Source organism: Coenobita brevimanus, chromosome 97 (genome assembly GCF_032717465.1).
Source record: "Coenobita brevimanus isolate Jiangsu-jjx chromosome 97, ASM3271746v2, whole genome shotgun sequence".
NCBI lineage: Eukaryota > Metazoa > Arthropoda > Malacostraca > Decapoda > Coenobitidae > Coenobita > Coenobita brevimanus.
Genome location: NC_137050.1, coordinates 8014506 through 8040742, shown reverse-complemented (window position 1 = coordinate 8040742; position 26237 = coordinate 8014506). Strand labels below are relative to the sequence as shown.

At 40.8% G+C, this 26237-nt stretch overlaps 2 protein-coding genes across 2 annotated transcripts in view; one reads left to right on the top strand and one right to left on the bottom strand.

Annotated features, from left to right (window-relative positions):
* Nucleotides 1–1100, bottom strand: part of eIF3k (eukaryotic translation initiation factor 3 subunit k) — a 32310-nt gene extending 31210 nt beyond the window's left edge. The window contains exon 1 of the mRNA XM_080283405.1: nt 1032–1100. Coding sequence (XP_080139531.1) covers nt 1032–1093 — 62 coding nt within the window. The 5' untranslated portion in view covers nt 1094–1100. The remainder of the gene's footprint in view (nt 1–1031) is intronic.
* A 336-nt stretch (nt 1101–1436) lies between these two features.
* Nucleotides 1437–26237, top strand: part of BBS8 (tetratricopeptide repeat protein 8) — a 33228-nt gene continuing 8427 nt past the window's right edge. Inside the window, exons 1-5 of the mRNA XM_080283473.1 lie at nt 1437–1563; nt 12286–12470; nt 20714–20850; nt 21814–21971; nt 22254–22376. Coding sequence (XP_080139599.1) covers nt 1462–1563; nt 12286–12470; nt 20714–20850; nt 21814–21971; nt 22254–22376 — 705 coding nt within the window. The 5' untranslated portion in view covers nt 1437–1461. The remainder of the gene's footprint in view (nt 1564–12285; nt 12471–20713; nt 20851–21813; nt 21972–22253; nt 22377–26237) is intronic.

Here is a 26237-nt window from a genome sequence, read left to right as displayed (position 1 = left end):
TCACTAGTGGCGTTCAACAAAAACTAGCGACTTGCAATAGAAACAAAGATCAAAATCGATCGAATCACACCAAAAACAACAGGAAACACTCAGGTTGGATGAAAAAATCGGATGAGGGCAACGTGTAAAATTGACCAAATAAACTAACCTTAATTCACGAAATGACTGATTTCACACTATGCCTGAAACATACATACTGTATATGTATATTTATTTACATACACCTATATACCACCTATAGCTACATATAGGTCAGAAGACATCCAACTATCTTCCTGACAACACACAATATTGTTGATAAATGGCACAATACTTGACATGCTGATATTTTCAGCAAGGCAGCTAAAAAGGACACTCAGCGCATGCACACTGAATGGAACGGTAACTTCCAGCATAAGTACAGTAGTGCATACGACACTGAGGCCAACCAACGGGTCCTGACGATATCCAGATCCACAGCCACCAAGAGGTTAAAGTGTATACTGACCCAGTGTCATGATGTTATTAAACTTCGATCATTTGCTAATGGGAGTTTGGTTCTATCATTTCAACCCCTAACAGAATTACGAGTTTTTGATCCATTTTTTCAGTATTTTAGAAAATTCTACCTGACACTTTTCTTCTATGACAATTTCATCGCAAATTATTTTTATTTTACTCCTGAAGGTTAGGTTATCTTCTAGAGTAAAATAATTTGCGACAAAAATGCCAAGTTGGAAGAAGCGTCTTAGAATTGTCTAAAATATCGAAAAAATGGGTCAAAAACTCGTAATTTTGTTAGGGGTTGAAACGATATTACCGTCAGTTCTCCTACAGTTCGCCCCCAGGATCTTTAACAGCGTCCAAATGAAGAGGCCAGACTCCATCAGTCCACTTGGTTCATGCCTTGGCTTTAAGCGCTGGGGAACACCGACGACTATCTGGACATCCTAAGCACAGATGTCGTTCGTTGAGAGAACTAAAACATCAGTACAAGGCAGAGTCAAGGTATACAATGCTGTATAATTACAAAATTATCTTAATATACACACCGTTCTATGCCACGAAGCATAGAAGCAACAGTAGCCCTCATTGCTTCCGCTTGTTCAGCCATGATGTGATGAGAGTGATGACAACAAAGATTCGAACGTTTTTCAAAACAAATAAAACCTTTATCTTTTTTGTCTTACTCAAACCGTTTGGATATTATTGTATAAAATTTGTTAATGTTTTTCTTGCATAAATACCACGTTCTCTTTATCACCAACATAAAAACGAAAGCAGAAAAATCTGTACTCCACGACAAATCCGTCATGAGCTTTTGTCAGTAATACTTTCGTTATACAAATCAGCTCATTTACTATTGCAAAGGTTCATTGGTTCTAGTTGTACATTCGCTGACAACATACTCGAATGCATAAACTGTAACCATGGAAACAGAAGTAAACAAAACATTCCTCAACATTTTAGACAGAGGACAAAATGGACCCATTATTTTTGGCTCTGAGCTGCTTCAGACGAAGAAAGCTTGACAAGTGTATAGATATTTGTACAGAAATGTTGAATAAGAATCCTCTTGATCAGGTAAATTGATGTGCCTTTGTGAATGCCAGTTGTATTAATAAGCAATTAACCAGACCTCATTATATTGGTTGCTCATAAGGTACAATACACCATAGCCATCATCATCTCGGACTTTTTTTACCATCTAAGGGTGGGGTAAGGGAGGGTTCAGAAAACAAGAAAGGAGGAAACATGATAGAGGGGGACCAAATAAGCCACATATACCTGGTGATATGAACTACTCATTCAGTCACCATTTAAACAGTGACTGCTTCGCAGACCAAACTTTCTACACCTTTTTTTTCTTTAGGGATGCACTTCACATTGCTGGCTAGACTGAGTCAATAGTATTAACTGCGTTTAAGTTAAAAAAAAAAAAAAAAGTTGGTAAACCCTTGTCATGTGGTCCTTTGTACATAATTTCTCCAGTCTAACTTGATCTCCAGTCATTTCCCAAGCCTCACCAACATTCATGTCTCACTCTTCTACACAGCCATTTACTATGTCTATTCATCCTCTTCTTGGACTATTGTACACACCTCCTTCTAATGGTAAGCTCACAAATACGCATCCTCTTAGAGCCATGTCTCTTTGTGACCATAGTTTTTTTTTTTTTTTTTTTTTTTAGATAATGAATGGGGGAAGGAAAAAAGATAAGTCCATGTGCCTAAAGGCATCCTCCATTCATAAAATATTTATAACAACTGGATTTAAATTGCAATGGATTAAATGTTTGTGGGAAGCAACTCCCAGGAAGTGAATTGCAGAGAGTAGTAGTTCTGGGGATAAATTAATTTTGATAAGCAGAGGTTCTGCATTGCAGGGGAAAGAGTGTGAGTTCATGGGTGTTCCCAGCTGCCCGAGCATTTCAGGAGAAAATATGAAGGGGAGGCACAGTTGAAGCCAGTTCGTCAGAGCACTTATGGTAAAAACATCGATAAAATAATGCTAAAGAAGCAACATCTCTACATACTGATAATGGAGGAAGGTCCTGCGTAATGGCAGGATTATTGATTAATTTAATGGCTTTATTTTGAAATTTTTCCAACTACCTCAATGCAACTGCTCCACACCCACTCCACAGTGGTGAACAGTATTTGATCTGAGAATACACATGACTTTTGTATACTGTGGGCATATGCTCGTTAGTGAAGAACTCACGAACTCTGTACGGAAGTCCCAATTTTTTAGAAGCATTTTTAGCAAAGGATACCATAAGCTGTCCAGCTTAGGTAGGGGTTTAGAGTAACACCTAGGATAGCAATTGTAGTGGATATGGGAATATTGACATCATTTACAATTATGTGAGAGTCTGAGGGATTCTTTCTGTTGGAAAAATTAATGTACTGTATTTAGTTTTCTGAGCATTAAATGAGACCAGATTTGTTTGTCCCCATTGATTAATTTTAGAAAGGTCCTGGTTCAGAGAAATTGCTGTGTTTATTTGGGAATTTATGATATCAAATCGTGTAAAGGAAGTACTAAATGTGAAAGACCTATGAAGGGTCGAGTCATCAGCATAAGAGTGCATTGGGTTGTGAGTGACAGATAGGAGGTCATTTATATGAATGAGAAAGAGGGTTGGCGCTAAAACTGATCCCAGAGGTATGCCAGCATTTATGGAATGAAACTGAGAATAAATTCCATCTACCATGACCCGTATTTTTCTATTATGAAGGTAAGAAGAAATTTGAGGAACCAGTGATGCAAGGCCATAGTGTGACATCTTAGACAATAAGGCCCGGTGCCATACTATCGGTATGTCAAATGCTTTTGAAATATCAAGTCCTATTTTGTGTGTTTCACCATGTTGGTCTATTGTTTTGTTAATCTGATGGGTAAGAAGGCAAAGAATGTCTACAGTTGAACGTTCTTGTCTAAATCCATATCTGTTGAGCACCACCTCTCCTCCTCTAAACCTCACCTTCTTTTTCTAACAGAGACTCAGCTGTCTGAGGCAACTGACAGCAAACCCTTTTCTGTATCCTCCTACTTTCTCTATACTCATTTCAAAGCCAAAGGTGGCTGTTGTGTATATATACGCAACGACTTATCTTGTTCTCGTGTTCCTGAACTTGATTCTTCTGAATTCTCCACACTCTGGCTTCGGCTTTCCTGTCATTCTCTGACTAAATATATCTGTGGTGTTTACGTATCCTCTAATTCTACTGACCATCAAAAATTCTTCGACCATCTTACTTCTACGATGGAACACATTCTATCCATTTCTCCTCTCTCTGAAACCTCCATTCTTGGAGATTTCAATGTTCACCACCACCTTTGGCTCTCCTCTCCTTTCACGGATCCACCTGGTGAACAAGCCTACATCTTTTCTATCCTTAATGACCTAGAGCAGCTTGTACAGCACCCTACCCGTATCCCTGACCACCTTGGAGAGAGCTCCAACATACTTGACCTCTTCCTCACAACTAATCCTTCTGCTTACTCTGTTAATCTTTTCTCTCCCTTGGGCTCCTCCGATCACAACCTTATTACCTTAACCTGTCCTATCACTCCGGTACGGCCTGTGGATCCTCCAGGGAAACGTCGTCTGTGGCATTTTGGAGCCGCGAACTGGAAGGCCCTCAGGCAGTACTTCTTTGATTTTCCCTGGAATGATTATTGCTTCCATGGCCGTGAGCCATCTGAGTGTGCCTTGCGCATTACGAAGGTTATTCTCTCGGGCATGGAAGCATACATTCCTTTCTCATATCCTTTGACTAACGCAAGAAAGCCTTGGTTTAATCATGCTTGTTCTAATGCTGTCCGCAACAAGGAGAGGGCCTACAAAAGGTACCGGAGCCAACCCACCCCTGAATCACATCATCTTTACGTTTCTGCCCGGAATCGTGCTAAGTCTGTTCTTCGTTCTACTAAAAATAATTTCATCCATACTAAATGCTCTCAACTCTCCAACTCGAATTCTTCCCACTCCTTGTGGCACCTTGCCAAAAATCTTTCTAACAACTTTACCTCATCATCCTTCCCTCCTCTCTTCTGCTCTGATGGTTCTGTAGCTATTTCTTCTACTGATAAAGCAGGTCTCTTCACACAGACTTTCCCTTCCAATTCCACCTTAGACGATTCCGGTGCTGTTCCTCCATCACTTCCCCCCTCTGACTTCCTCATGGCTGACATTAAAATTTCTTCAGTTGATGTATTTTCTGCCATCACTGGCCTCAGTACTAACAAGGCATATGGGCCTGATGGGGTCCCTCCTGTTGTTCTTAAGAACTGTGCTTCTGTGCTTACACCCTGCCTAGGCATACTCTTTCGCCTTTGTCTGTCAACTTGTACCTTTCCTTCTTGCTGGAAGTTTGCTCTCATTCAGCCAGTTCCAAAGAAGGGTGACCACTCCCAACCCTCCAACTATCTTCCAATTGCTTTAACGTCCTGTATTTCAAAAGTTTTCGAGTCAATTCTTAATAGAAAAATTTTAAGGCATCTTTCCTATCACAACCTTCTTTCTGATCGTCAGTATGGGTTCCGTCAGGGACGCTCCACTGGCGATCTTCTCACCTACCTTTCAGACTCCTGGTCATTCTCCTTTTGGGACTTTGGCGAAAGCTTTGCCATTGCACTTGACATCTCAAAGGCTTTCGATCGAGTCTGGCATAAATCTTTAATTTCCAAACTGCCCTCCTACGGTTTCTATCCTTCTATCTGTGCCTTCATCGCTAGCTTCCTTTCCGGTCGTTCTATAGCCGCTGTTGTAGACAGCCATCGTTCTTCTCCTAGATCTATCAGCAGTGGTGTTCCTCAGGGCTCTTTCCTATCACCAACTCTCTTCCTTTTATTCATCAATGATCTTCTAAGCTGTACATCTAACCCTATCCACTCATACGCTGATGACTCCACCCTTCACCATTCCATTCGGTTCCCGCAACGCCCATCTCAACAGTTACTTCAAGAAACAAGGGATGAGGCTATGGCACACCTAATGTCTGACTTGGCTCGTATCTCTGACTGGTAAAAATAATATGGTTGTCTTTAATGCATCTAAGACTCAGTTCTTACACCTATCAACCCGACAAAATCATCCACAGGTATACCCACTAATGTTTAATAATATTCAGCTTAATCCTGCATCATCCTTGAACATGCTTGGGGTTTCATTTACTCGGGACTTATCTTGGAAAGATCATATTACATCTCTTGTAAAATCTGCTTCCAAGAGATTGGGTGTGCTAAGCCGACTCTGCTCTTTCTTTACCCCTGCACAATTGTTGACTCTATACAGGGGTTTTATCCGCCCCTGTGTGGAGTACAACTCTCATGTGTGGGGAGGCTCCCCATATACAGCTCTTCTCAATAGGATGGAGTCAAAGGCTTTTCGTCTCATTAACTCTCCTCCTCTTACTGACTCTCTTCAACCTCTGTCTCTTCGCCACACTGTTGCATCTTTATCTCTTTTCTATCGCTACTTTAATGGTCATTGCTCCTCTGAACTGTGTGCTTGCATTCCTCCACCTCTACGACGGGCGCATAGCACCCGTCTGGCAGCAAACTCTCATCCCTTTTCTGTCCAACTCTCTAATGCAAGAGTTAACCGTTACTCCCAGTCTTTCATTTATGCAACAGGTCAGCTCTGGAACTGTCTCCCTCTGTCTGTATTTCCTGCTGCCTATGATCTCTAGTCTTTCAAACGCAGTGTGTCCAGGCATCTCAAAATGATCGGATCTTGAATTTGGCTCTATATTGTACTGTATTTTGTTTTTCTCTTGGAGGGAACTGTTCCTGCGGGCTCATGGCCTTCGGTTCCTTCTTCCTCGCATTAAAAAAAAAAAAAAAAATGTACTGCCGATCATTGATTAATTTATTGATTCTAGATGCTTGATTATGTGTTTGTTAATTAGTGTCTCAAAAACTTTACCGAGAACGGAAGTTATTGCAATTGGTCTGTAGTTTGATGGATCAGAAGTTGTCTCCTTTTTAGGAATAGGATGGATATTTGCTTCTTTCCAAGAGGCTGGAAAACTTGAAGTACGGATGCATAAGCGGAGACAATACAGGAGCCAGCACTGAGGAGCAATTTTTAAGTACTATTGAAGGAATTTCATCTGGACCAGTAGCTTTATCTGCTGAGAGATTCCGTAATACAGCTTGTACGTATCTGGTGTGAATCATGAAAGGAGGTATTTGAGGGGAATCAAAATCAAGTGTACAGGAATATTGTGATTTTCTGTATTTAGGGTTGAGTTTGTTGAAAAATTGTCAACAAGAAGGTTGGTTTTTCCATGTAGGTCACTTACTAGATTTCCACTGGGGGACTGTAGTTGTGGAATGGTAGAGGTGGTGGCGAAGATAGTTTTGAATGAATTAAGGGTTAACCAGAATATTTTGTTACCGTTTGGGTTGTTTAGTAGTTTGTTAGCTTGTCTGTAGAGAAATTTTGATTTAGAAAGAGTGATAATAGTTTTGGCATGGTTTCTGATATTTCTATAAAAGTTAAAGGCTTCTTTAGTTTTGGTCCTTGTATAAGTGTTATAGGTTATTGTTTTATGTTCTGTTACTCTAGTACAATTGTGGTCAAATCATTTAGGAGAATAACATCTTTTTCTGTAACTATGATGGGGAATGAATGTTTCCATGCTGACTTTAATAAAATCCTGTATGTGGCCCAATGTGGAATTTGCATCTTGGGAGAAGGAGGTCCAAGGAACGTCCATGAAAAAATTTTGGAGTCCCTTCCAGTCTGCCTTGTAGTGCCATTTAGTCACCATGACAGGTTCAGAGCAGGAGGGTGTGGTAGATGTTAAACTGGTGGCTTGAATCAGACAGTGATCAGAGGATCCGAGGGGGGACTTCACTTCGACATTATAATGATCTGAATTAGTTGTTAGAAACAAGTCCAATAGGTGGGGATTTTGATCGAGGTTGTCTGGTATACGGGTGGGTTGACTGACTAACTGGGTGAGATAAAATGAGTCTGCAAATAGCTCGATTCAAGACCAGAGTCATCAGTTCTGGCTGAATAAGTGAGCCATTCAACATTATGGACATTAAAATCACCCAGAATAGTCATTTCCGATGCAGTATTAATGTTGAGAACACTTAGTTGTGAAGACAGAGAGTCAAATAAACTCAGCTCTGGAGGGGCATCAGGGGAACGATAAACATAATAGAGATGTTTAATTTTAACAAAAGAATTTAATTTGTATATGGAATAGTTGAAATAAGAACAATTAAATTTAGTAATCTCCTCCAGGGCAATTTCTGATTTAGCAAGGCAACATACGCCTCCTTTGGGTCTGAAATTTTGAATCAAGATATAACCAGGAAAATTAAATATAGCTAAATCAGCGATGGTGCTTACTTGTATCTCTGTCAAAAATAGCAGATCTGGGGATTGAAACTGGAGGAAATTTTGAACAGAGTTGATGTTGGAGTGAAGTCCCCTAATAGTGCAAAAGAAAATTTTACTGCACTGATGAGCAGATTTAGGGCGCCGCAACACCGGAGGTGGCACAGTCGTTTGATGACGACGGGGAGGGCCCTGTGCAGACAACCCAACCCTGCTGGTGGTGATCACCCGAGAAACCACCGCACTAATTCCCAGTATAGCAGCAGCCATGGTTCTTTTTATGGGGGGGAGAGCAGAGATGTGTTGTGGAATGTGTATGATGTGTAATGACAAGATTGGTGTTTTATGGAGAGAGGATAGCAGGTTTAAGGCAATGTGATATAATGTGGATGTGTGTGCTGTGTAAAGAGGGTAGCCTGATGCCCTGTGATGTTTGAGGCAGAAAGATGTTTAACCAGCTACTAAGGCCTAGGAGTGAAAATGGAATCCAGGCTATTCCTTGAGTCTCCCGTTACCTTGACGGTAGTACTTCCCTGAGCAGGGCTGCCTACCCCTACTACTACACATTCCTCAGTTCTGTTGATAGAGTTCCTTACTCCACACATTTCATGAGTTACCGGTACATTATATGTATCTTATTCATTTCATTTTATTCATTCAGTACAAATTCCTCAACAGTCTCATATCCACGACTCTTACTCTTTTTTTTTTTTTTTTTCCTTACAGCACACGTGTCACACCCATATGCAGTATGCTTTTATATATGAAGACTATAACCCTTTCATAGCCATCTTGCAGCCTTCATTCTTCAACATTTGTTAACTATCAAGGCCGTCATAACACCAGCCACTGCATTTTCCCTCTCTGTATCACCCTACCTTCCATTTCCTGTGCAGACATTCCTCTCCTTTCTCTTGCACCTAAGTAGTGAAACTCTCTCACCAATTCATCTCTCCATACAACAGCACATAACAGTAAGAGCCACCCACCCTTTCTCTCAACAACCACCATTTAATTGTTTTCTACATTTAATTTCAGTGCATGATGAGGTAGTTGATGAATAGCTACCATGAATCTTTGGAGGTACTACTATGAGAGTGAAATGTGGCTCAATCGGTAGAGAGGTGGCTTGTAGTCATAACGGACCCGGGTTCAAATCCCGCTGGGGCAGGGAACAGTTTAAGGATTTGAATTTCATAAAAATCAGACTTTACTGATCTACCAGAAGACCCGCCGACATGTCGTAAAAATACCCCCCGGTAATACCAATACACCAGTCCTGTATGAGACAGCCCTAGCATGTATTCAGTATGGACGGTGGGTGTTGGTGCCGAAGTGGTGACATGTAGAGGTGTGCGGTATGTAGGAGGGCTACTGGGCCTTGCAAGCAGGCTGTGAAGCCTATGCCCAGAGTAAAAAAAAAAAAAAAAAAAAAAAAAAGGCCACACAATCATCACACCCTCAGGCAGGAAGCATTCATCTGCAAGTACCATCACGTGATCATCTTTTTTCTGAGTGACTATACATAGTCAGAGCCCAAGCTGAGGCTCACATTGTTACAAATGTAATTTTGCATCTATTTTTTTTTTTCTAACAGCTTTCAGTGAATGTTGGATTGGAAGTAGCTACTGTAATTTACTGGTTTGATACTTGGTTGAGCTTCTGGTCCATAGAAAATATCAGCTGTACTATGGTCAACCCCAATATCGAGAAGCATGACATAATTTGTTTGTTTGCATTCCTTGGTAACAAATGATATAGCACAGAATACAGTGTATTGCAGCTCTGTCATACATTATTCTGTACTTTAGTGTTCAAATTCATATTCTAATAAATGTTTCCAAATTGAGTTTGCCCTAAACAAGGAAGCAACATAACAAAATGGACAGCATATTGGTATTACAGCTGTCAGCAGCTTCATTAGGTATATATGCAAAATTAATAATGTTCCACCATTATGTAAGGTATATACCATATTCCAGTTTAGCTTTATCAATGTAGGTGATGCAGCTCAAGGTTATGAAGGAGTACATGGAGGATGTGTGTATGGTATAAGGAATGCGGAAGGGGAAAGGATACTCGAGTTTGGGGAGGCAACGAACATGATTGTGTGCAACACATATTTTAGGAAAAGAGAGAGTAGGTTAATTACGTATGAGTCGGGGAAATAGCAGTCAGATAGATTATTTTCTGGTTAGGAGGGCTGATAGGAGGTTAGTGAGGGATGTTAAAGTTATAGGAAGTGAGGAGTGTGTGCAGCAGCACAAACTATTGATTTGTGATATGGTGCTTAAGGAATGAGTGATGAAAAAGAGGACTATGTACCCAGGAGGAAAATATGACAGCTGGAAAACCAAGTAGTAAGGGATGCCTTCTATAGTGAGATGAGGAGAGTGGTTGCTGAACAGGGGGCTGTAGACAGAGGAGTTAGTGAACAGTATAGAGCCCTCAAGAACAACCTCTTGAGAGTTACTGATGTAATATGCGGTTGGACAAGAGGCCCACCAAGACATAAAGTAACTTGGTGGTGGGATGAGGGTATAGAAACTGCAGTTAAGGAGAAAAGAAGGCTTTTCCGGAATGGAAGAAGGGTGGTAACAAGGAGGAATACTTGGCTGCCAAGTGTAGGACTAGAAGAGAGGTATACAGGGCGAAGTCTGAGTCACAGAGACTTTTACTTGATAACCTAAATCATGGGGAAAGGAAAAATATGATATTTAAGGTGGCAAATCAGATGAAGAGGGATAATCAGGATATTATAGGCGAGCAGTGTGTGAAGAATGATGAAGGAAGGGTAGCGATGAACAGTGGGGATATTAAAGATGCATGGAGAGAGCAAAATATCCAGTTATTGAATGAGGAATTTGACTGGGACATGGAAGGTTTGGAGCCAGCAGATCCAGTGTTTGGCTCTTGGCCTTTGATTGATGCTGCTACTGTGAGTGAGGCAATATGCAGGATGCAGGTGGGGAAGGCAGCATGTGTGTATGGGTTGACTGCCGAAATGTTGAAGGACTCAGGAGATATAGGGGTGAGGTTAGTCACTGACCTGATAAATATGATTATATATGAGTGTGTTGTCCCAGATGATTGGTTGATGAGTGTAATTGTAAATGTGTATCAAGGGAAGGATGATGCCCTGGAAAGAGGAAATTATAAAGGTATAAAGCTTTTAGATCAGATTATGAAGGTAATGGAGAGAGTTTTAGAAGGCATGATTAGAGAAAGGGTGAATATTGATGAGATGCAGTTTGGGTTTATGCCAGGCAGGGGGACCATTGATGCCATATTCATTGTTCGACAGCTTCAGGAAAAATTTATTGGTAGGAGAAGGGATCTTTAGTTTGTTTTTGTTGATTTGGAAAAGGCCTTTGACAGTCCCTAGAGAGGTGGTGAAGTGGGCAATGAGAAAGCTTGGCTTGGAGGAGTGGCTGGTTAGGGTGGTTATGGCTACATATGGTATGGGGCACAAGGGCTTAAGGGTAAATCCAGATAAAACAAAAGTGATGATATCTAGAGTTGGTGGCGGTACTGTCAGAGACGAGGGAGAGTGGCCATGTGCAGTTTCCCTCAAGGGCGTGGGAAGTAATTCCATCTCTTGTAGTGTTTGTGATAAATGGGTGCACAAGAGATGTAGTGGTATCAGAGGTAGACTGCGAGATAATGTTGATTTTACGTGTGCAGCATGTCGGAGAGAGCAGGTGGAGAATGACAGGTGTGAAAGGATTGAACTTGCTGGTGAGTCTCTTGAGTGTGTGGAAGAGTTTTATTATTTGGGAGACATGTTGTGTGCTGGAGGTAGGGCTGGAGCTAGCTATCTGTGGCTAAGGTGAGAAGTGGTTGGAAGAAGTTCAGGGAGCTCTTGCCTCTCCTGACATTGAGAGGACTCTCCCTTCATGTTAAGGGGTCTTTGTATGCAGCATGTGTTAGGAGTGTAATGCTGTATGGTTGTGAGACCTGGACAGTAAAGGAGGAGGATATTTGCAGGCTCAGACATACAGAAATGACAATGATTATGTGGATGTGCATTGTGTCCCTGCGTGCAAGGCCTAGAGGGGGCTGGGTTTACGATGGAAGAGTTGAGAGGTGGGATGGGACTGGAGTGTATTGGTGTTGTGATGAGAAGAGGTAGATTGAGATGGTTTGGACATGTGGAGAGGATGGGGGATGATAATTGGATGCAGAATGTGAGAAGTGTTAATATTGGGGGTGGTGTTGTGAGGAGTAAACAGAGAAAGACGTGGGACGAGGTCATTAAGTGTGACCTCAGGGTTAAGGGACTGAACAGGGAGGCTGCAATAGATTGTGCAGCATGGAGAGCCGCCATTGGGTGACCAAGGCCAATGCATGCAAGCATATTGGAGCCTTCAAAAACAAAAATGATAGCAGCTTCATCAATATTTGTGTCATCAAAATTATTATAGAATAACTACTTTCAGGCTGTATGGAGTCTAAAAACTCGAGCCCTGACAGAGCAAGTGTGGGTTGATGAGTGTGATGGTGAGGAGGAGGGCCTAGCAGATGTTCTGATGGATGATAACACCATTGCTGCAGTGGCACGGCCAGGCACCTCCCTCCGTACTGCACCTCCCTCCTCAGCTGGTGGACCCTCACAGACCTTCAGGTGTTAGATTTAGACACTGTTGAAGAAGCTCTTGAAAATTCTTGTGGAGGGCCGCAGTTATAATATACTGTATATCTGGGATGGAGACTGATATAGATCAAGCAGCGTGGGGAGCTGCCTGTAGGTGACCAAGGTTGATGCATACAAGCATATTGGAGCCTTTAGAAACAATGCAATACGATACGAAGGATCAGATTTTGTTTCAGAGCATAGTAAGAAGGTTTCTTAAGTACGGTACAGTGATGAAACAAAGTCAGAACTTCTCTGTCAGGGAGTTTGTAGGAGGAAGCAAAGCATTATAGAGGATGATGATGAAGTAAAGAAAGGATAAGTATATAGTTTTCATTGCTGCAGTTTGCAAAATATTATAACCTCTGACCTACACTGCACAGTTACTTGTTTGTGGGGGTGAACTTCCAATCTTAACCCCTTCAGATATGAGCATGCTTTTTATCCGTGTTTTTCATTCAACCAGTATCCAGTCCTATGTTGCCTTTTTTGGAGAAGGAATGACAGAAAACAGTCTACAGAGAGTTCATTAGATTGAAAATACTGTACAGTATGTCAGTCTAATTTATTGCCAGACACCTGAATCCCATAAAGGGTTGCCACAAAGAAATCCCCTTCATGTTACCCTTCCGCCTGCCATTTCACTGCCCTGCTCCCAGCTCACATGCCTCTCTCTCATATAGCTCTCCACTCCATCCCTCCATCTCATCCTTGGCCTCTCCCTTTCTCTCTCCCCACTTCCTCCTCACTCACATACACTTTTCTCCATGTAACTCCACATGCTCCTCTCAGATAACCCGTTTCCACAGCTCTCACTCTTGACTTGTGTGTGTATATTGACTTGTGTGTGTATATTGACTTGTGTGTGTATATATATACTGTATATATATATATATATATATATATATATATATATATATATATATATATATATATATATATATATATATATATATATATATATATATATATATATATATATATATATATATAAATATATATAAATATATATATATATATATATATATATATATATATAAATATATATATATATATATATATATATATATATATATATATATATATATATATATATATATATATATATATATATATATATATATATATATACACAGTACCCTCGCGTCCAACACGGTAATATTGTCATGCATGGGTCCCGTGTTGGACCAAAAATGTGTTGGACAAACAACTGAGCTTATTGGGAAAAATGAATCATGTCAGCAACCCTAGGAAAAAGTCACCCTAAATACCTACCATATACCTATACAAATATTGGTACTACTGTAATTATAATAAATGGTATTGTACTATGAATGATAACTAACCTTTTAGGATAGTGTTGGTGGGCTTGCTGGGAATGGAAGGTGATAACCAAAGCTGTAGGTAGTCCTACTGGGTTCCCGGAGGATGGCTGCTGGTGTCACTAGCCTGTAATGGCTGCTGCTCCTCCCCAACCTCCCTCATAAATCCTTCGAAATTCTTCTCCCCTCTCTTCTTCCTCGATGATTTCTAGCTTGGTGGCCTGAGGGAGGTGCCGCTGCTTTTTGGGGTTTTCAGAAGGCTTCCTAGGCATCGTGAGCAAGGTAAAATGCAGTAGCAAGGGCAGAAAATGCAGCGAGAAAAAAGCACCATCCAATGCGAATTATGCGACTGAGTGGCGCTGTGGTGGGAGAAATTTAAACAAAACATCACGTGAGAGCAGAAGTGTTTTTCACTGGTCGACATCATAATCACGTCACGATAGCGGGCGGGCGTGGCTACTTGATCAGAAGTTTTTATTGGCTATCAGCATCACAGGAACATCCAGTATGACCGTGTTAGACCAGGAGTGATCGTGCTAGAGGTGAACTCTGCGGATTTCGCCCACTTCTCGGAGCTCTGTCAGTGTTATGCTTACACACCCGTTTTACAGTACTTAAATCGTATTACATCGTACTAATTTTTTGCTCTCTGTGCTGGACGCGAATCATGCTGGACACACGCGTGTTGGACGCGAGGGTACTGTACATATATACATATATATATATTTATATACATTTATATACAGTTGCATTGTGCTTGGCTTTATTAAAGCATTATCCAGCTTAATTACGCAATATCCGGCTCAGAAACAGGAAGCAGTCAGCCCTCTGGCTCAGACATGGGAGCCATTTGTTGCACAGGCAGACCCCACAACGCTCCATCCAATCACAATGCTTTGCATTGTAATAACTGAAATGAAACTTAACAGATTAATCACTGATCTGATCGAGATTCGATCCCAGGCCCCTGTGCTCCATATGCATGCATGTTACCACTGAGTCAAGCAGAGGATCCCCACTTGGCCACTGGGCAACACGAGCTTGTATAGACCCCATTACATTACTCTTTTCTCCCCTTGATGACTAATTTGGTCAGTTTCGAACACACATCATAGCGTAGCATTGGAGGCCACCACTGGGGACGCTCTGGACCACACCAAACATCTCATCCCTGGAATGTAAGGACTAGGATGCTGTCAACTAACCAACAACATCATTGCCATCCAAGCCTTGCCTCACATCCCACACTGCTGCCAACCACTATAATAGCCAAAATGAAACCCAGCAAATTAATCAGCGGTCTGACTGAGATTCAATCTCAGGTCCTCGCGCTTCACACGTGTGCACATTACCACTGGGCCAAACAGAGGATCCCTGCTTTGCCTCTGGGCAACATGGACTTTTATAGACCCCATTACAGCAGGAGCGGCTCTCCTGGCGGTCTGAGCCTACCATTGCTCTCTTAATCTCTTCTGTGGACACCATACAGTGAGGACATAGGTGTGCGCTATGCTCTTGTGACTCACGGGGTGGCTAAACCCTACTGTGTGACTTAGTCTGTGCCCTCCCATGCCTCACTTGTTGCTGTAGTCCTTTGACTAACCTTGTGGCCCCTCAGTGCTCTGTGCTGTAGTGCTGTAGCTATTGTACAATGAGGACATATCTGTGTGTATCTCCTCCATCGATGCCAACGCTAGGAGAGTACAGTATGATTATGATTATAATACAGTATAATCATTCAGTACATAATATTATTATGTACTGAATTGCTGTGCTGTACGTACTGTATTCATTTCAGTACTGTACTGTATTGTATTTTAGGCTTAATTTTAATCTTTTACTTAAGTGTAATGTTTTAGGAAAGCTTTTAGGATAGAGGGTCGAGATGGATAGTAGCACATTATCTGGCTCGATGCTGAATGTTTAGCCAATGAGTGGATACTATGTAATATCCGGCATGGGGGTTGGCTGAATTACGCCTGATAGTTGAGAGTTTACTATATACAGTAAACCCTCAATTATCCATTGTAATTCAGCCAAGCTCTATGCCGAATAAAGTAAAATGCCAAATATTGCATAGTACCCACCATTGGCTCAACATTCGGCGTCGAGCTGGTTACTGTGGTACTATCCATCTCGACCCTCTATCCTAATAACTTTCCCATGAGTAAAAGATGAAAGCTAAGCATAAAATACAATATAGTATTGATACAGTACAGTACAGTTCCAGTTAACCGGAAGCTTGGAGAATTTACCTTTCATCTTTCTGTGTTTTTACTTTCATCTCCATTCTTCTCTTTGTGGTTCATTTTTTAATATTTCTTGGCTTTAATTGTATTAGCTTATCCTACTACCTCCACTGATTCTCTTAGTACTTTTGTTACTAGTCTATCTTCCAACTCATCAGTGTCACACTCAGCATAACTTGGAGCCTGCAGTCTGTTTGTTAAATCTAAGTAATAGGCTGCTTTGTTTTTGCTTACTTTTATTCGGCATTTCTTTTTATTTTTAATCAATGTCCTTCTTTCACTTCTGAAACTGGATATGACTGTGCAGCCCACCAGTCTGTGGTAACTTCCAGTACACTACTTACTTTGTTGATTACTGTGACATTTATGATCGTGTTATTCTTATCTGCTATAATGAAGTTGATTTAATTCTTTGTTTCTCCATGTGGACCTCTCCAGGTCCATTTTTTCCCTGTTCTTTTGTGAAAGCATGTGTTCATTACTCTTATGTTATACATTTCATCAAAATTTACCACCATTTCTCCTCTGTCATTCCTTTCTTCCACTCCGAATTTTCCCATACGTGGTTCTCCATTTTTCGATTTGCCAACTCTTGCACTGAAGTCATGAATACAGTACTCGTCAAAAGTATTCAGCATTGTCCGCCGGGCGTGCAATACTTATGGCCCAAAAAGAATCACCCATTTTGGGGGGTAAGAATTGAGCCACAAGTTTGAGCTCCGAGCATGACGTCACGGTAGCCTGAGGCCTTCCGACGCGCTGGTTGGTTCCTGCCTCAGTCGCCCACGGGCTGCCTGAGAGAGAGGAACTCCGCCGAGTGTCCCTCTCAAATTGCGCCATTTTTTACCGAGTGTCCCGCAGTGTTTTGGCCTTCAAAACTTTGTTATGGCACCTACCCGTGAACTATCGAGTGAAATCGTATTCCAGATCGTTGCTCTAAAGGAGGCAGGCCACCAGACAAAGGAAATTAGTGAATTGGTTGGTGTGGCATGATCGACAGTGCGTCGTTGGTGTGCACGGTTTCGGGAGGAAAACAGTGGTGAAGTTCCCACAAAGAAACCGAGGTCTGGTAGGCCTAGGAAAACTTCCCCAAGGTCTGTTAATGTTTCAAAACGTGCAGTGGAGTTTAATCCTCGTGTGAGTGCAAGGAAAATTAAGGAGAGCAACCCGGAAGTGTTTGGTGAGGTGTCAGTGAGAACAGTGTCTCGTAGAGTGCATGAGCTTGGTTACACAAGTCACAGGCCTGTGAAAAAGCCTCTTCTCTCTAGCAGCCAGAGAATTCGTAGGCTTGCCTTTGCTAATAAATATCTAAATTGGGGTGAGGAGCAATGGTTGTCAGTGTTGAAGTCTGATGAGGCAACGTTTAGTGTTACCTGTAACAGAGGAGCACGCAAAGGTAGTGACCCACTTGACCCACGGTATGTAGAAAGCACAGTTAAACATCCTGATTCACTCATGGTATGGGGTTGTTTCTCAGGGAAAGGTTTGGGGAAGCTTGTTGTATTTCCCAAGAACCTCAGAGTGAATCAGGATGTTTACCTGGAGCTTCTGTGTGATCATTTACCAGACTCCTTCGAGCTAACACGTGCACGAGTGTTTCAGCAGGATGGTGCACCTGCTCACAAGGCCAAATCGGTCACCAATTGGCTTCGTGACTGCGAGGTATCATTCATGACAGACTGGCCAGGAAATAGCCCAGACCTCAACCCGATTGAAAACCTCTGGTACCTCATAAAGAAGAGTCTCCAAGGGAAGGACGTGAGCTCTCTGCCTAAGCTGGAAGCCGCCATTCGTGACTCCTGGGACAAAATACCCCTCCAGCACCTCAGGAGCCTCGCCCTTTCACTTCCAAGACGTCTCAGGTCCGTGAAGAAACGTAAAGGCTACCCTACGAAGCACTAAAGGTAAATAAAATTCATTATTTATATGTTTTTTCAATGTTGAAAGGTTTGTTTCTCAGGAGGGACGCAGGGCGCTCCATACTTCTGACGAGCACTGTATAGTACTGTATATCTGGTCTTTTCATCTTCCATAATCTGGGAGATGGCATCATAGAATGTTTCGGTTTCTTTATCTAAGTTTTGAGCAGTCAGTGCTTATGCAATACAGTACTTTTATTACTGTCAGGGTGTATCTTTTGCCTAGTCTAATTACAACCCAAGCTACTTTGTCAGATACACTGCCAAATTTAATAGTGTTCTCTGCAAGATTTCTGTTTAGAAATCCCACACCACTAACTCTTATATTGCCTTCCTCTGTAGTAAACTAGGATGGTTGCTGTCTTGGAGCTGATTTAATTTGTCTTCTTTTCTGTGGATCGGATTTTTCAGATTTCAGATTCAGTAATTTATTGTCATAAGAGAATACAAAGATTTACAACGTACTGTATAAACTAAACAATATTTGGCCAAGCCTACCAAGTTGTGGTAGACAGAGTGATACATACAAAAGGTTAAGGCATTACTGATTGGTAGCACAACAGATCACGATCATATCAAGTGACATCAAACACCAATGATCATAAATACAATAAATAAAAGGTAATCACCAACTTTTGTGTTACAACGTATGATCATTTTAAAATAAAACAAAATGAACGTTTTACACTGTTTTTGGGGGGCTTCTAAAAGGAAAATTTTCAGTGTTCTTTTAAAAATGAGAACAGTTTGGAGACATCTAATATTATGTGGAAGAGAGTTCCATATGGTGGGTGCATTATAAATTACACTTTTTTGTACAAGAGAAAGTTTGGAGAGGGGAAGCACCATAGGAGAATGCCTGGTGTTATAAGCATGGGTTACATAACAAAAAAAAAACTTCTAAAGAACTGAAGTGCATACATTTATGAACTAGCAAACAACAGAAGAAATTATATACAAATTCAAATTTTAGTAATTGTAATTGATCAAAAAAGAGGTTGTGTATGATCATATTTTTTAGCATATGAAATGCATCTTATAACCCGCTTCTGCCCCATTATTGCTGGATTAAGATGAACATTCCATGTCCCACCCCAGAGAGTAATACAATAGATTAAATGACTATATACCAAAGAGCAATAAATACATAAGAGAGCTTCTTTATTTAAACGATTTCTAACTAAAAATAACATACCACATATTTTAGAAATTCTAGCAGCTGTCTGTTGGATATGCACATGCCATTTCAATTTCTCATCTAAAACAAGTCCAAGAAATTTCATATGATGAACTCTAGGAATTAGAGTATTTCCAATTCTTACAAGCTGTAGCATATTTTGTGAGGTTCCACAAGAAAATAACATATATGTAGTTTTAATTACATTAAGTGATAATTTGGTACATACTATCCACCCATGTACTTTTGCTAATTCTTTATTTGCTGATAAGAAGACATCAGTCTCACTCAGACCTACAATATCCCAACTAATGTTTTCTAATTCAATCATTAAGATACCACATTTGTAAGCTTCTGTGAGGCCTCTTACATTGTATGTGTAGATCTTCATGGATTTCTGTTTGTTTGATGTCCTCATCTCTGATTTGCTGAGACAGTGCCTACTCATATTCTGTGGCACACTACCCATAAACACAGGAGGCAGTGCAGTTGGACTTTTAGTAGACGATGATCTAACAGGAACACCCTTGAAATCATTAACAGCAGAATTCATGTTTGGTTGAAGGGATTGTGGCAGATAAAATCACCTCCCTTGCACATAGTTTCTGGTGAGATGTAATTTTTGTGCCACCTTATTCAGTACAGTGTATTTGGTGGAGCCCTATATTTCTACAGGGGGTCGTGTGGTCCACTCTGTCTAAGACGGTACCTTGTATATACCTGCAAGACCTTCCCCTATCTACCACCCAGGGACATGCTAGGTAGCAGTGGGATCCTGCCCCTAGATGTACTATATGTATAGATAGATGGATAGAAAGACAGGTATTGATGTATAGATAGGTAGACACATATGAATAGGGTTTTTAGTGAGGTAAAACTCTAGTTATGAAGAGAAAGATGAGGATGGTGTTGAATGGTGAAGGATAGAGTATTTCAGATCTATTGTATGCAGATGATGCTGTGAGCAGTGTGACTTGAAAGTACAGTACCTGTACATGTAAACATGAATAACGTGATGGTTGTTGAGAGAAGTGACTTTCATTGTGATATACTACAGTAAAACCTCACTATAACAGACTAATTGGGGCCCAAGCCATTCCAAAAAAAGAAAGTCTGAAAAAAGGGACATCTGGACTTCCTCCTGCTAACCCGGATTTTTTCCGATATATGAGAGATTAGTTCGGATTACACCAACGATTTTTCACTGCCACTGCAGTACTGTACTGTATTATACATTCACTGCAATAACCAGATGGTATAATATATATAATAATACTGTTCTGTACACAGATAAACATGTCTCTTATTTACCATATTGTGGCGAACATAGCTGGTCAGGCAATCCTGACTGCTTCTGGCTTTATCGTACTTTTTCTGATACAATATAAGAATTTAGTCCAGTCGGCTCCTCAAGTTCAATAAAAGTGAATTCCAGTATATTGTAGCCTGTTATATCGAGGTTTTACTGTAATGTTTTTTTTTTTTAAATACAGGATGTGGACTGAGCATTATCAGTACTCACTGCTGTTTGTTATTCGTCCTTATGCTAGTCTTAATGTATCACCAGGCCGTCCACTCAGTCTGGACGTCCACTGAGTGGAGTGGTGAGGCCAGGTTCCCAGGGAGGTCGGCCAGGCACTATGGATCAAGCTCTTCGTACACCACGCACTGCTCAGACTGCACGACCAGTCTCTGCGACCTCAGGTATTGCATGTGTTCCAGGTGTAATTACCTGTATAATCTTGCAGTACGTTTTTGCACAGCCTAGGCATTTTCGATGTTTGTTTTTGTGTGTCACATATTCGTACCTGCTTTAGGTAATTGAAGTAATGCAACAGGAACAAAACAGACAACTGATGTAAGAATGCCATGCAAATGCCGTTAGATTTTGCAATACAGTACTGTATTTTACTTGGTATAACTCTTGATCTAAGAACTATCTATCCATTTTCTCCACATGCAATCTTTTCTCTATGAGTATTAGAAATTACATGGAAACAGGAATAACAATGGTTGATTTTTATGAATGAAATCAGATATTTTTCTTCCATTGCACCTTTTTCATGCCTTCTTGTGCCCTGGGAAGAGACAAAGTTGATCCAGAGCAGCAGTTTCTCTGATGATACATGAAGTAATTACAGTACTTTATCACTGTAATAAATCCACCACAGTGTAGTGAAGTTTTTTAATATGACTTAATTTCAAGGACCACTAAGGGGTGGATGATGTGTAAGCAGAAGGAATGGAGAACTAGCGGTAATTGTTGGTGGCAGGTTTTGTGGAGAGCAAGTGGCCAAGAAGCACTTATTGGTAGTGGATTATGTCAATTACACAGGTACTGTGCTTACATTAGATTACCTTTCTTTTTGGGACATGTCTGTTTCTCCTTATGGTGCAGTACAGTATAGTTTTTAAGTAAGAATATACTGCTTCATACAAATTACAGTACAGTACAACTAGATGCCTCAGTATTTGTCTGAATGAGAAAATATGAGGTCCATAATGGTACAGAAAAGTCATTTTAATTCGCTGTAGGTGTTGTTTAACTTGTTCTTGCTTGGGATGCTTCAGTTGTATGAAATGAAGATTGGATTTATCTAAGGATTGTATGCCATACACTTACCTAAACAACACAGCACTGTAATACATTTATTTGGGTCCTTACAGGGAGACATGTGCGACTGGGTACAGCTTCCATGATGCCAACCGGGGATGGACCGTTCATAAATCTGGCAAGGCTAAATGTTGCAAAGTATGCAAGTCAGCAGAATATTGCAAAAGCTTTATTTGAATACATTTATTTCCACGAAAATGATGTTCGACATGTAAGTATGTACATTTATTTTGAAAATATAATTTTGTATATGAACAAAAATTTTGAATATGAAGAACCTTTCCAGTATTTGGCCATATGAAATTAAAACTAATCCAAGTGTAATGAGACTCAAAGCCACAGTTTTGTTTTATAGTTTTTGAATAGTTTACTCTTGTACTTCATGGCAGAACAGCAAACTCATTACAAGTACACTGGTTGTTTATTTTGCTATTCTGTACTGCATCTTAATGGTTGCTTGTCCATTGTTCTTATAAGACTGTTGAGTTTTTAGGCACTGGATCTGGCAGCCCAAGCCACACAGGCAATGGAATTCAAGGACTGGTGGTGGAAGGTGCAACTAGGCCGCTGTTACTACCGCCTTGGCCTCTTCAGGGATGCAGAGAAGCAGTTCAAGGTAAGATCTGTAACCATAGCTTCCATACTCGGTTCCACCAGTAAAGACATTTATGAAAACCCAGATCGTTCTTTATATTATAATGGTGAGTTAAAAATATTAGCATATACCCATTGTAATTCATAATTTTCACATTATAGCACAGTATATGTTTAGTGCATATTTGTAAACTGAAGTGGAAAAAGGTTAAATATCATCCACCTTATATGCAGTACTTTTATGTATTTACATCCAGCAAAGAAAGTAGCCGGCCCTTAATGTTCAACAAATAAGAGAATGAGCAAATATTTGATAGATGGATTTGTTGGACTGGTACCTCAGACTACAGTATACAGTTTAATGTCCTACATCATGCTGTTTTCTGAAATTCCAAGTACAGTACTATGAAATACCATGAGTGTTATTTGCATACATCAAAGGGAGGCTTATATATCAGAATACTTAACACCCACATAGCAAAATGTTAAGCATGATAAATGGTGCAATACAGTGACTCCTCTGATTACACAGGTTCCATTTTCAATTTTTACCATTTACTTGGAGAGATAAACCCTACCCTGATTCTTGTTAAAAAGGAAAGAATCTGGTTTGCATGGGAAAATCCCTAAATTGCCCCCTCCCCCTAAACATGGTGTGCCAAGTGCCGCAGTTCAAAGTCCCACAGAGTGACATGTCAACCTGGCCTGGCACTGAGCGTCTGCGTGCATGTTTACGTAAACATTTTATTAATTCCCTCATAATGAGCTACAGGCACTAAGAATATTTTATAATTTGTTAAAAGTGAGTGAGCTGCATAGATGGATATGAGTTGAACTGAAAGCAGGTGACTAACAATGTAAGTTTAATAACACAAAGGAGGCAGCCTGGCAGCATCCCCCTGGCAATGTCTGCATGCATGTTTATGGAACTAATTTATTATTTTCCACAGATGGAACAACAGGCATTAAGAATATTTTATTTATTAAAAGTGAAGGTGATGCACCCTTCCCCAACACCCAAAGTGATCACCACTTACCACTTTGTACACTCTAATTAACCCTTTTTTGTGCCCAGTGATATTCCTAGAGGTTGTATATGTACAACAATAAATATTAGGTATGACCTGGGGGGATAAAAAATTTGTCAAGAGGACAAAATGGGGAACTTTGGAAAATTTTTGGATTTCTCCCTACCAATTAGCCTTGTAACTTGGGTTTCTATGGTGTCATTTGTGCGAATTCCATTTCTGCAGAACTGTTCAATGATTCATTAGCAGCGTAATTGGAGGGGTCACTGTACAGTACTTTTTTGTTGACGGTACAGTACATTGGGCAACGTGGGCCCACTTGACAGCCCACCTCTATACTTGTGTCTTTGTACAGGTGGTATGATTTATTTTTTTGTTTTTAATGTGAACCATATCATGAGCAGGACCTTGTGAAATCATACCAGTCCCATCAACAGAACTGCGGTTATAAATAAAGAACAGCATTACAATTTTAGTCACCAAACCTTTGCATACCCCTGCTACATTTCAGCATATCGTACCCCTATATTACATACAGGTGATTATTTCATTAATCACATCACTGACTGAGACTGTTGCAATTATAGACAACCAGGTTATCAAAATGAGAGGTGGGGCATTCTAATTCCTGATAACCACTGCAAGAGCTAAATGTGGCATAGAAGTGTCCATCCATCCGTCATCCAATCCTGTATTGCCCCATGAGAAGCATAGGAGCCTGGGGCTAGGGAAGTTGTTCCTGACATTCAAGATGAGAGTGACCAGTCTCACTCATCCCTGAGTGGCATTACATGAGCAATGAACCCCAACCACCCCTTGGTTATAAACCTGCACCAGCTCAGTCTGACTGGAGTGCATTAATTACTCACTAAACCACCAGGCGCTATAATTTGGGTATATGGTTACCACCCAACATAGTAAATGGTTTTCTGGTGTACAGGAAACCATTTGGCTTGTCACTCAGTGTAGAGTCACCCATAAGCAGAAGGAAGAGGAAAGTATGAAGGAAAGAAAGACAGAAGTGGGAATGTAAAGTCACCTGCAGGCACAAGGATGAGGAAAAAATGAAAGAAAAAAAGAACACAAAAGGAAGGAAGGAACAGAGGAAAGGGCAGACACCCAAAGCAGCTCTACAATGAGTGTGTGGATGGTGAATGCCCCTACCTACTACACATAGAAGTATCCAGGTTACTTTATCTTAACATGGTTCCCTTCCTCCCATCACTGTCCTGTCCCACCTAGCAAAAGCTGTTGTAATGTCTGAAGAAGAGGCATTCTTTCTATTTCAGCATTGCCAAAAAAAAAAATTTGGTAGAACCGTATTCTTATGGATAATGTCCTGTACCATGACTCCACTTAGCATAAGGATGGTATAATCACAACAGTCTAACTCATTCATCTGGCTTGCCATTCCATACCTGATCTAGTACATACAACTCTGTTAATTACTGTTAATGTTTTTCATGTTCTTTTTTTGCCCTGGTCTGCAGTAAAATGCAGAATAGTGCCTATTAAAATTTGATTGCTGCCTATAAAACTGATTTGCCAGTTTCTTCCAATTTACAGTATCAGCCGATTAGAAAAAGTTGTGATATTTTGGAAAACTCTTTTGGCATATTATGAGGACTTTACACTTGCGTTTATTTACAGTACTAAGTACTGTATGTACAGTACTGCATCCTAGATGACCAGCACCTCACTCACTCTTGCCTATAATTATTGGTTTCCATTTCTTAATCTCAACAGCATTCTCTCAAGAATTTCATCAGCATTTTTGAAGGTGATGTAATGCCAGTACATCACATCACATCACTGACATCGAACCTACTACAGTGATTCATTCCTTACATATGTGAACAGCTTCTGAGGGGTAGACTGTAGCACCAGTTGAGCAGGGCAGTACTCCCAAGGTGGATGGAAAGCAGATGACAAGGAGAGCGGGAACTCCTGTTTCATCAGCCCTCGGGACTAGTTCCTGACCATCCCCCTTTGCTAAACTTTTTCAGTGTTTCAGTAACAGAGAGAGTAGGCCAGCATGCTCTCCAACACAAGTTTCTCTGTCAACACCAGTCTACATGCACAGTACACACTACACTTCCTCTTAAAAAAAAAAAAAAAAAAAAAAAAAAAAAAGACGCACCCATACCATGCCTCAGAGTCCCTGGGGGGGGACCATAAATGCCTCCACCATCTGCCCCTCTCCTGGTGATGACTCTTTGAACTGCCTGGATCCACTGTCTGACTCACTGCTTCTTCATTTCTGCAACATTCGCGGCCTTTCCTCTAACTTTCTCTCTGTTGAACACCACCTCTCCTCCTATAAACCTCACCTTCTCTTCCTTACCGAGACATAGCTGTCTGAGGCAACTGACAGCAAACCCTTTTCTGTATCCTCCTACTTTCTCTATACTCATTGCAAAGCCAAAGGTGGATGTTGTGTGTATGTATGCAACGACCTATCTTGCTCTTGTGTTCCTGGACTTGATTCTTCTGAATTCTCTACTCTCTGGCTTCGGCTTTCCTGTCATTCTCTGACTAAATCTGTCCGCGCTGTTTACTTATCTCCTAATTATACTATCAAAAATTCTTCGACTATCTTACTTCTACAATGGAACACATTCTATCCATTTCTCCTTTCCCTGAAATCTCCATTCTAGGAGATTTCAATGTTCACCACCACCTTTGGCTCTCCTCTCCTTTCACTGATCCACCTGGTGAGCAAGCCTACATCTTTTCTATCCTTAATGACCTAGAGCAGCATGTACAGCACCCTACTCATATCCCTGACTGCCTTGGGGAGAGCTCCAACATACTGGACCTCTTCCTTACAACTAATCCTTTTGCTTACACTGTTA